The sequence below is a fragment of the Pristiophorus japonicus genome, chromosome 1 (assembly GCF_044704955.1).
Source record: "Pristiophorus japonicus isolate sPriJap1 chromosome 1, sPriJap1.hap1, whole genome shotgun sequence".
In the NCBI taxonomy this organism is placed as follows: domain Eukaryota; kingdom Metazoa; phylum Chordata; class Chondrichthyes; family Pristiophoridae; genus Pristiophorus; species Pristiophorus japonicus.
Window position 1 is genome coordinate 541,042,607 of NC_091977.1, and position 12,700 is coordinate 541,055,306.

Consider the following 12,700-nt stretch of genomic DNA (forward strand, 5'->3'; position numbering starts at 1 on the left):
GAGATGAGGAGAAATTTCTTCTCTCAGAGGGTTGTAAATTTATGGAATTCTCTGCCTCAGAGAGCTGTGGAGGCTGGACCATTGAATATATTTAAGGTGGAGATCGACTGATTTTTGAGCGATAAGGGAATAAAAGGTTATGGGGAGCGGACGGGGAAGTGGAGCTGAGTCCATGATCAGATCAGCCATGAACTTATTGAATGGCGGAGCAGGCTCGAGGGGCCAGGTGGCCTACTCCTGCTCCTATTTCTTATGTTCTTATGTTGTGTGGCACAGTGTAGCTTACTTCCAATTTGAAAGTGTTAAAGTAACATAGCAAGGTTACGTTCAAGCAAAATACAGTTACTGAAACAGAGCACATACATGTTACAATTTTTTTCTTGATCGCATTTGCACATTGTGAGTGTACTTCAGAATATAGGAACAGGAGGAGGCCTTGCAACCTCTTCGCTTAAATCAAGACTATTCTGTAGCTTAACTCCATCTACCCGCCTTGGTTCCATATCCCTTGCCTAACAAATATCTAGCAATAGCCTCAACAGCATTTGTGGGGAAGAGTTCCAGATTCCCACCACCCTTTGTGTGAGGAAATACATCCTGACATCCCCCCTGAACGGCCTGGCTCTCATTTTAAGGTGATGCCCCTTGTTCTGGACTCCCCAACCAGAGGGAATAGTTTCTCTCTACCTACCCCAACAACTGCTTTAATCATCTTAAACACCTCAATGAGATCATCCCTTAATCTTCTAGAGTTGACGGAACATAAGCCTAGTCTGTGCAACCTGACCTCAGAATTTAACACTCTCAGCCCTGGTATCATTGTGGTGAATCAGCGCTGCCCCCACTCCGAGGCCGATATACCCTTCCTGAGGGGTGGGGCCCAGAACTGAACGCAGTGGGAACAGTGCACTTTGATGTCCCCTCTGTGACCAGGTCATATACCAATGCCATATACTAACTCCGCATCGCCTATACACTCCAGTTCCTCACATTTAAAGAGTGCTACTTACTCTCAATTCGACATCGGATCTTTTCTCCAGTAAAGTCATCCCTTCACTTGGTAAGCCAAAGGATTTTACCTGGTATGTCAGAAAGCCACCGTATGCTGAGACCTGAAGGAAAACAAATATAAAGTTGATTTTAAACCAGTGCTGAAAAAAATTGAGAATTGCGCCCTACAACCCTCTGAGACCTTTGCTTTTCTCCAATTCTGGCTTCTTCTGCATCCCTGATTATAATCACTCCACCATCGGTGGCCGTGCCTTCAGCTGCCTGGGCCCCAAGCTCTGGAATTCCCTCCCTAAACCTCTCCGCCTTGAAACCTACCTGTTTGACCAAGCTTTTGGTCACCGGGCCTAATAACTCCTTACATGGCTCAGTGTCAAATTTTGTTTGATAAAGCTCCTGTGAAGCACCTTGGGACATTTTACTACATTAAAGTCGCTCTATAAATACAAGTTGTTGTTGTTATTGTTTTTATAGAGCTGAGCAGGTTAACGGGTGACTCAGTAGAAGTCTTCAAGATTAAGCCAACACCTTGCCTTAGGCCCATATAGCAGAGCCTGGTCTCCAGTCGTCCTGGACCCCCTTGCCACTGGACCAAGACCTCGCTCAGCTAAGCCCGTGTGGTAGCCGGCGTGCAATGACCACCCCATGTTAAAAGAAATCACGCACAGGCATCTTCCACTCCTCTAATATGAAGTTCGGGACCTGGAACGTCAGGACCCTCATGGACAACCCCAACAGCGACAGACCGGAACGCTGTACCGCCATAGTTGCCTGGGAACTTAGACGCTTTGATATCGACATCGCAGCCCTAAGCGAGACCCGGCAGACAAGGGAAGGCCAGCTCAAGGAACAAGGTGGAGGTTACACCTTCTTCTGGAAAGGGAAACCAGAGGAAGAATGCTGCCTCCACGGAGTCGGCTTTGCCATCAAAAACGAGCTGGTTGACCGGCTCAAAGACTCCCCCTGTGGGGCTAACGAACGCCTCATGACTCTTCGACTCACCCTATCCCGGAACCAGTGCACCACAGTCATCAGTGCTTACACCCCAACACTCGATGCAACAGATCAGACCAAAGAGGGTTTTTACTCCAACTTCGAAAAATCCCTGACCTGCATCCCCGCGGGCAACTAACTGATCCTCCTCATCGACTTCAACGCCAGGGTCGGCAGGGACACAGAGCTCTGGGGAGGCGTGATTGGCAGAGAGGGGATAAGGAAAGCCAACTCCAGCGGTACCCTAGTCCCGATGAAATGTCTAGAGCATGAACTTGTCATCACCAACACCTTGTTCCGCCAGAGGGACAAATACTTGGCATCGTGGCAACACCCTCGCTCCAAACACTGGCACCTACTCGACTATGTCATTGTCCGAGCCAGGGATCGCAAGGGTGTGAGCATCACCCGTGCCATGACAGGAGCCGACGACTGCTGGATGGACCATCACTAATCCGATCCATCATTAACATCAGCATAGCCCCAAAGCGAAGGGGGCAGTAGAAACAATGTCGCAAAAAAGTCAATGCCGGGGCACTTAAGGACCCAGCTAAGAGAGTCCTTTACAGCCAGCGCCTCACAGCTAACCTGGCATGCCTTGATGACCCCGAGACGCAGAATGTCCACAACGCTTGGTCTGCCCTCCAGGCCTCCATAACCAGTGCCTGCAAAGAGACGCTCGGTCACTCAATCAGGAAACACCAGGACTGGTTTGATGAGAATGATCAGGAGATCCAAGAACTAATAGATCGCAAGCGCAGGGCATTTCTGAGTCTCAAGCAACAACCCAACTCGGGAGCAGCAAAGCAACATTACAGGCGGCTCAAGGCTGAGGTCCAACAAAAAACCCGGGACCTAAAGAACAGGTGGTGGATGGAGGAAGCACAGGAGATACAGCAGCTGGCCGACAACCATGATGTGCGAGGATTCTTCACCGCAGTCAAGGCCACATACGGACCAAACTCCCAAGGCCTCACCCCACTCCTGGCCAAGAATGGGGAAACACTCATCAAGGACACCGGGGCAGTCAGGGCCTGCTGGAAGGAACACTTCGAAGATCTCCTCAATCGAGACTCTGCCTTTGACTCGAGTGTTCTCGACTCCATTCCGCAGCATGCGACCCGTCACCACCTCAGTGAGACGCCAATAATGCACGAGGTAGAAAAGGCCAGAAGACAGCTAAAAAAACAAGGCTACGGGAGTGGATGGAATCCCTGCTGAGGCACTGAAGTATGGCGGAGAGGCACTACTGGCGCGAATACACGACCTCATCTCTCTCATCTTGAGGGAGGAGAGCATGTCGGGAGATCTTAGAGATGCAGTGGTCATGACCATCATTAAAAAAGGGGACAAGTCCGACTGCGGCAACTACAGAGGAAACTCCCTGCTATCTCCCTGGGAAAGTCGTCGCTAGAGTTCTCCTCAACTGTCTTCTCCCCGTGGCCGAGGAGCTCCTCCCAGAGTCGCAGTGCGGATTTCATCCCCTCCGGGGCACAACGGACATGATCTTTGCAGCTCGGCAGCTGCAGGAAAAATGCAGGGAACAGCACCAGCCCTTATACATGGCCTTCTTCGACCTGACAAAGGCCTTTGACACTGTCAACCGCGAGGGTCTATGGAGCGTCCTCCTCCGTTTCGGATGCCCCCAAAAGTACGCCACCATCCTCCGCCTGCTCCACGACGACATGCAGGCCGTGATCCTGACCAACGGTTCCATCACAGACCCAATCCACGTCCGGACCGGGTCAAGCAGGGCTGCGTCATCGCCCCAACCCTCTTCTCAATCTTCCTCGCTGCCACGCTCTACCTCACAGTTGATAAACTCCCCGCTGGAATGGAACTAAACTACAGAACCAGTGGGAAGCTGTTCAACCTTCGGCGTCTCCAGACCAGTTCCACCCCAACCTCTGTCGTCGAACTACAATACGCGGACGACGCCTGCGTCTGCGCATACACAGAGGCTGAACTCCAGGACATAGTTTATGTATTTACTGAGGCGTATGAAAGCATGTGCCTTAGCTAAACATTAGTAAGACAAAGGTCCTCCACCAGCCTGTCCTCGCCGCACAGCACTGCCCCCAGACATCAAGATCCACGGCGTCGCCCTAGACAACGTGGACCACTTGCCCGATCCCTGGAGCCTCCTATCAACAAGAGCAGGCATTGACGACGAGATCCAACACCGCCTCCAGTGCGCCAGTACAGCCTTCAGTCGCCTGAGGAAATGAGTGTTTGAAGACCAGTCCCTCAAAACTGTCATCAAGCTCATGGTGTACAGGGCCGTAGTGATACCCACCCTCTTGTATGGCTGAGAGACATGGACCATGTACAGTAGACACCTCAAGTCACTGGAGAAGTATCTTGCAAGATCTTGCAAATCCCCTGGGAGGACAGACGCACCAACGTTAGCGTCCTCGACCAGGCCAACATCCCCAGCATTGAAGCACTGACCACACTCGACCAGCTCCGCTGGGCAGGCCACATAGTTTGCATGCCAGACACGAGACTCCCAAAGCAAGCGCTCTACTCGGAACTCGTCCACGGTAAACGAGCCAAAGGCAGAGGAAATGTTACAGGGACACCCTCAAAGCCTCCCTGATAAAGTACAACATCCCCACTGACACCTGGGAGTCCCTGGCCAAAGACCACCCTAAGTGAAGGAAGTGCATCCGGGAGGTCGCTGAGTACCTCGAGTCTCGTCGGCGAGAGCATGCAGAAATCAAGCGCAGGCAGCGGAAGGAGCGTGCGGCAAACCAGTCCCACCCACCCTTTCCCTCAACCACTGTCTGTCCCACCTGTGACAGGGACTGTAATTCCCGTATTGGACTGTTCAGCCACCTGAGAACTCATGCTAAGAGTGGAAGCAAGTGTTCCTTGATTCCGAGGATTATCAAGATTAAGAAAGGTTGTGATTAGTTATCATCATCATAGGCGGTCCCTCGAACGAGGATGACTTGCTTCCACAAGGGTTCACAGATGTTTCAATGAAGGTTCCAGTCCTGAACTCCAGTTGAGGGGGTGGAAGATACCTGAGCGTGGATATTTTTAACATGTTGCACACCAGCCACCACACGGGCTTGACAGAGCTAGGTCTTGGTCCAGTAGCAAGGATTAACCAAGACGACTGGAGACCAGCTCTGCTGCACAGACCCAGTGTGGACACATATCGCACAGTGTGGGCTGGGCCCGTGCTGCCCCTGGGCCCTCGCCTTTTCTGGGCTCTGTACCATCATTCGTCGCACCTTTGCCACGGATCGGATATTTGCACTGGTCAGCACAATGTTAAGGAGAGGGCATAAATTTAGGATGATCACAAAAGGAATTTAACAGAGAAACGTGGAAAATAAATGCAGGAGTAGGCCATTCGGCCCTTCGAGCCTGCACCACCATTCAATAATCAATAAGATCATGGCTGATCATTCCCTCAGTATCCCTTTCCTGCTTTCTCTCCATACCCCTTTATCCGTAAGGGCCATATCTAACTCCCTCTTGAATATATCCAATGAACTGGCCTCAACAACTCTCTACAGTAGGGAATTCCACTGCTCAACAACTCTCTGAGTGAAGAGGTTTCTCCTCATCTCAGTCCTAAATGGCTTACCCCTTATCCTTAGACTATGTCCCCTGGTTCTGGACTTCCCCAACATCGGGAACATTCTTCCTGCATCTAACCTGTCCAATCCCGTCAGAATTTTATATGTTTCTATGAGATCCCCTCTAAATTCCAGTGAATACAGACCCAGTCGATCCAGTCTCTCCTCATATGTCAGTCCTGCCATGCCGGGAATCAGTCTGGTGAACCTTCGCTGCACTCCCTCAATAACAAGAACGTCCTTCCTCAGATTAGGAGACCAAAACTGAACACAATATTCCAGGTGAGGCCTCACCAAGGCCCTGTACAACTGCAGTAAGACCTCCCTGCTCCTATACTCAAATCCCCTAGCTATGAAGGTCAACATACCATTTGCCTTCTTCACCGCCTGCTGTACCTGCATGCCAACTTTCAATGACTGATGAACCATGACACCCAGGTCTCGTTGCACCTCCCCTTTTCCTAATCTGCCGCCATTCAGATAATATTCTGCCTTCGTGTTTTTGCCACCAAAGTGGATAACCTCACATTTATCCACATTATACTGCATCTGCCATGCATTTGCCCACTCACCTAACCTGTCCAAGTCACCCTGCAGCCTTTTAGCGTCCTCCTCACAGCTCACACCATCACCCAGCTTTGTGTCATCTTCAAATTTGGAGATATTACACTCAATTCCTTCATCCAAATCATTAATGCATATTAAATAGCTGGGGTCCCAGCACTGAGCCCTGCGGCACTCCACTAGTCACTGCCTGCCATTCTGAAAAGGACCCGTTTATCCCAACTCTCTGCTTCCTGTCTGCCAACCAGTTCTCTATCCACATCAGTACATTACCACCAATACCATGTGCTTTAATTTTGCACACCAATCTCTTGAAAGTCCAAATACACAACATCCACTGGTCCTCCTTTGTCCACTGTACTAGTTACATCCTCAAAAAATTCTAGAAGATTAATCAAGCAGGATTTCCCTTTCATAAATCCATGCTGACTTGGATCGATCCCGTCACTGCTTTCAAATGTGCTGCTATTTCATCTTTAATAGTTGATTCCAACATTTTCCTCACTACTGATGTCAAGCTAACTGGTCCATAATTACCCATTTTCTCTCTCCTTCCTTTCTTAAAAAGTGGTGTTACATTATCTAACCTCCAGTCACAGGAACCGATCAAGAATCGATTGACTGTTGGAAAATGATCACCAATGCATCCACTATTTCTATGGCTACTTCCTTAAGTACTCTGGGATGCAGACTATCAGGCCCTGGGGATTTATCGGCCTTCAATCCCATCAATTTCCCTAACATAATTTCCAGCCTAATAAGGATTTCCTTCAGTTCCTCCTTCTCATTAGGTAAAAAAAGGGATGAGGTCCTACGAAACGAATTTAAGGAGATAGGAGCTAAATTAAAAAGTAGGACTCAAAAGTAGTAATCTCGGGATTGCTACCAGTGCCACGTGCCAGTCAGAGTAGGAATCGCAGGATAGCGCAGATGAATACGTGGCATGAGCAGTGGTGCAGCAGGGAGGGATTCAAATTCCTGGGGCATTGGAACCGGTTCTGGGGGAGGTGGGATCAGTACAAACCGGACGGTCTGCACCTGGGCAGGACCGGAACCAATGTCCTAGTGGGAGTGTTTGCTAGTGCTGTTGGGGAGGAGTTAAACTAATATGGCAGGGGGATGGGAACCAATGCAGGGAGACAGAGGGAAACAAAAAGGAGACAAAAGCAAAAGACAGAAAGGAGATGAGTAAAAGTGGAGGGCAGAGAAACGCAAGGCAAAAAACAAAAAGGGCAACTGAATATAAAGGGGCTGCAGGAGGGGTCAAAACTAAAAATCATGGTTTAAAAACTAGGATTAAAACACTCTTACCTAAATGCACGCAGCATTCGAAATAAAGTAAATGAGTTGACGGCACAAATCATTACAAATGGGTATGATTTGGTGGCCATTACAGAAACATGGTTGCAGGGTGGCCAAGACTGGGAATTAAACATTCAGGAAAGATAGAATAAAAGGAAAAGGAGGTGGGGTAGCATTGCTGGTTAAAGAGGAGATTAATGCAATAGTTCGGAAGGACATTAGCTTGGATGATGTGAAATCTATATGGGTAGAGCTGCAGAATACCAAAGGACAAAAAACGTTAGTGGGAGTTGTGTACAGACCTCCAAACAGTAGTAGTGATGTTGGGGAGGGCATCAAACATGAAATTAGGGGTGCGTGCAATAAAGGTGCAGCAGTTATAATGCGTGACTTTAATATGCACATAGATTGGGTTAACCAAACTGGAAGCAATACGGTAGAGGAGGATTTCCTGGAGTGCATAAGGGATGGTTTTTTAGACCAATATGTCGAGGAACCAACTAGGGGGGAGGCCATCTTAGACTGGGTGTTGTGTAATGAGAGAGGATTAATTAGCAATCTCGTTGTGCGAGGCCCCTTGGGGAAGAGTGACCATAATATGGTGGAATTCTGCATTAGGATGGAGAATGAAACAGTTAATTCAGAGACCATGGTCCAGAACTTAAAGAAGGGTAACTTTGAAGGTATGAGGCGTGAATTGGCTAGGATAGATTGGCGAATGATACTGAAGGGGTTGACTGTGGATGGGCAATGGCAGACATTTAGAGACCGCATGGATGATCTACAACAATTGTACATTCCTGTCTGTCGTAAAAATAAAAAAGGGAAGGTGGCTCAACCGTGGCTATCAAGGGAAATCAGGGATAGCATTAAAGCCAAGGAAGTGGCATACAAATTGGCCAGAAATAGCAGAGAACCCGGGGACTGGGAGAAATTTAGAACTCAGCAGAGGAGGACAAAGGGTTTGATTAGGGCAGGGAAAATGGAGTATGAGAAGAAGCTTGCAGGGAACATTAAGACGGATTGCAAAAGTTTCTATAGGTATGTAAAGAGAAAAATATTAGTAAATACAAACGTAGGTCCCCTGCAGTCAGAATCGGGGGAAGTCATAACGGGGAACAAAGAAATGGCGGACCAATTGAACAAGTACTTTGGTTCGGTATTCACTGAGGAGGACACAAACAACCTTCCGGATATAAAAGGGGTCGGAGGGTCTAGTAAGGAGGAGGAACTGAGGGAAATCCTTATTAGTCGGGAAATTGTTTTGGGGAAATTGATGGGATTGAAGGCCGATAAATCCCCAGGGCCTGATGGACTGCATCCCAGAGTACTTAAGGAGGTGGCCTTGGAAATAGTGGATGCATTGACAGTCATTTTCCAACATTCCATTGACTCTGGATCAGTTCCTATCGAGTGGAGGGAAGCCAATGTAACCCCACTTTTTAAAAAAGGAGGGAGAGAGAAAACAGGGAATTACAGACCGGTCAGCCTGACATCGGTAGTGGGTAAAATGATGGAATCAATTATTAAGGATGTCATAGCAATGCATTTGGAAAGAGGTAATATGATAGGTCCAAGTCAGCATGGATTTGTGAAAGGGAAATCATGCTTGACAAATCTTCTGGAATTTTTTGAGGATGTTTCCAGTAGAGTGGACAAGGGAGAACCAGTTGATGTGGTATATTTGGACTTTCAGAAGGCTTTCGACAAGGTCCCACACAAGAGATTAATGTGCAAAGTTAAAGCACATGGGATTGGGGGTAGTGTGCTGACATGGATTGAGAACTGGTTGTCAGACAGGAAGCAAAGAGTAGGAGTAAATGGGGACTTTTCAGAATGGCAGGCAGTGACTAGTGGGGTACCGCAAGGTTCTGTGCTGGGGCCCCAGCTGTTTATACTGTACATTAATGATTTAGACGAGGGGATTAAATGTAGTATCTCCAAATTTGCAGATGACACTAAGTTGGGTGGCAGTGTGAGCTGCAAGGAGGATTCTATGAGGCTGCAGAGCGACTTGGATAGGTTAGGTGAGTGGGCAAATGCATGGCAGATGAAGTATAATGTGGATAAATGTGAGGTTATCCACTTTGGTGGTAAAAACAGAGAGACATACTATTATCTGAATGGTGACAGATTAGGAAAAGGGCAGGTGCAAAGAGACCTGGGTGTCATGGTACATCAGTCATTGAAGGTTGGCATGCAGGTGCAGCAGGCGGTTAAGAAAGCAAATGGCATGTTGGCCTTCATAGCGAGGGGATTTGAGTACAAGGGCAGGGAGGTGTTGCTACAATTGTACAGGGCCTTGGTGAGGCCACACCTGGAGTATTGTGTACAGTTTTGGTCTCCTAACCTGAGGAAGGACATTCTTGCTATTGAGGGAGTGCAGCGAAGGTTCACCAGACTGATTCCCGGGATGGCGGGTCTGACCTATCAAGAAAGACTGGATCAACTGGGCTTGTATTCACTGGAGTTCAGAAGAATGAGAGGGGACCTCATAGAAGCGTTTAAAATTCTGACGGGGTTAGACAGGTTAGATGCAGGAAGAATGTTCCCAATGTTGGGGAAGTCCAGAACCAGGGGTCACAGTCTAAGGATAAGGGGGAAGCCATTTAGGACCGAGATGAGGAGGAATTTCTTCACCCAGAGAGTGGTGAACCTGTGGAATTCTCTACCACAGAAAGTTGTTGAGGCCAATTCACTAAATATATTCAAAAAGGAGTTAGATGAAGTCCTTACTACTAGGGGAATCAAGGGGTATGGTGAGAAAGCAGGAATGGGGTACTGAAGTTGCAGTTTCAGCCATGAACTCATTGAATGGCGGTGCAGGCTAGAAGGGCCGAATGGCCTACTCCTGCACCTATTTTCTATGTTTCTATGTTTCTATCTGACGATTCGGAAAGATAGACAAGAAGGGAAAGGAGGCGGGGTAGCTCTGTTAATAAAGGATGATATCAGGGCAGTTGTGAGAGACGATATTGGCTCTAATGAACAAAATGTTGAATCATTGTGGGTGGAGATTAGAGATAGTAAGGGGAAAAAGTCACTGGTGGGCGTAGTTTATTGGCCCCCAAATAATAACTTCACGGTGGGGCGGGCAATAATCAAGGGAATAATGGAGGCATGTGAAAAAGGAACGGCAGTAGTCATGGGGGATTTTAACCTACATATCGATTGGTCAACTCAAATCGCACGGGGTAGCCTGGAGGAGGAATTCATAGAATGCATATGGGATTGTTTCTTAGAACAGTATGTAACAGAACCTACAAGGGAGCAAGCTATCTTAGATCTGGTCCTGTGTAATGAGACAGGAAAAATAAACGATCTCCTAGTGAAAGATCCTCTCGGAATGAGTGATCACAGTATGGTTGAATTTGTAATACAGATTGAGGGTGAGGAAGTTGTTTCAGAAACGAGCGTATTATGCTTAAACAAAGGGGACTACAGTGGGATGAAGGCAGAGTTGGCTAAAGTAGACTGGAAACACAGACTAAACGGTGGCACAATTGAGGAACAGTGGAGGACTTTTAAGGAGCTCTTTCATAGTGCGCAACAAAAATATATTCCAGTGAAAAAGAAGGGTAGTAAGAGAAGGGATAACCAGCCGTGGATAACCAATGAAATAAAGGAGAGTATCAAATTAAAGACCAATGCGTATAAAGTGGCCAAGGTTAGTGGGAAACTAGAAGATTGGGAACATTTTAAACAACAGCAAAGAATGACTAAAAAAGCAATAAAGAAAGGAAAGATAGATTACGAAGGTAAACTTGCGCAAAACATAAAAACAGATAGTAAAAGCTTTTACTGATATATAAAACGGAAAAGCGTGACTAAAGTAAATGTTGGTCCCTTCGAAGATGAGAAGGGGGATTTAATAATGGGAAAAGTGGAAATGGCTGAGACTTTAAACAATTATTTTGCTTTGGTCTTCACAGTGGAAGACACAAAAATCATGCCAAAAATTGCTGGTCATAGGAATGTGGGAAGGAGGACCTTGAGACAATCACTATCACTAGGGGGGTAGTGCTGGGCAGGCTAATGGGACTCAAGGTAGACAAGTCCCCTGGTCCTGAGAAAATGCATCCCAGGGTATTAAAAGAGATGGCGGAAGTTATAGCAGATGCATTCGTTATAATCTACCAAAATTCTCTGGACTCTGGGGAGGTACCAGCGGATTGGAAAGCAGCGAATGTAACGCCTCTGTTTAAAAAAGGGGGCAGACAAAAGGCAGATAACTATAGGCCAGTTAGTTTAACATCTGTAGTGGGGAAAATGCTTGAAACTATCATTAAGGAAGAAATAGCGGGACATCTAGATAGGAATAGTGCAATCAAGCAGAAGCAGCATGGATTCATGAAGGGGAAATCACGTTTAACTAATTTACTGGAATTCTTTGAGGATATAACGAGCATGGTGGATAGAGGTGTACTGATGGATGTGGTGTATTTAGATTTCCACAAGGCATTCGATAAGGTGCCACACAAAAGGTTACTGCAGAAGATAGAGGTATGCGGAGTCAGAGGAAATGTATTAGCATGGATAGAGAATTGGCTGCCGAACAGAAAGCAAAGAGTCGGGATAAATGGGTCCTTTTCGGGTTGGAAATCGGTGGTTAGTGGTATGCCACAGGGATCGGTGCTGGGACCACAACTGTTTATAATATACATAGATGATCTGGAAGAGGGGACAGAGTGTAGTGTAACAAAATTTGCAGATGACACAAAGATTAGTGGGAAAGCGGGTTGTGTAGAGGACACAGAGAGGCTGCAAAGAGATTTAGATAGGTTAAGCGAATGGGCTAAGGTTTGGCAGATGGAATACAATGTCGGAAAGTGTGAGGTCATCCACCTTGGGAAAAAAAACAGTAAAAGGGAATATTATTTGAATGGGGAGAAATTACAACATGCTGAGGTGCAGAGGGACCTGGGGGTCCTTGTGCATGAATCCCAAAAAGTTAGTTTGCAGGTGCAGCAGGTAATCAGGAAGGCGAATGGAATGCTGGCCTTCATTGCGAGAGGGATGGAGTACAAAAGCAGGGAGGTTCTTCTGCAACTGTATAGGGTATTGGTAAAGCCGCACCTAGAGTACTGCGTGCAGTTTTGGTCACCTTACTTAAGGAAGGATATACTGGCTTTGGAGGGGATACAGAAACGATTCACTAGGCTGATTCCAGAGATGAGGGGGTTACCTTATGATGATAGATTACTCGCTGGAGTTCAGAAGGATGAGGGGTGATCTGATAG

The 12,700-nt window shown here is 47.3% G+C and overlaps 1 protein-coding gene across 1 annotated transcript in view; it reads right to left on the reverse strand.

Annotated features, from left to right (window-relative positions):
• lama3 (laminin, alpha 3) overlaps positions 1-12,700 on the reverse strand; it is a 511,887-nt gene that overhangs the window by 127,703 nt on the left and 371,484 nt on the right. The window contains exon 41 of the mRNA XM_070889172.1: positions 1,011-1,112. Within this exon, the coding sequence (XP_070745273.1) occupies positions 1,011-1,112 (102 nt within the window). The remainder of the gene's footprint in view (positions 1-1,010; positions 1,113-12,700) is intronic.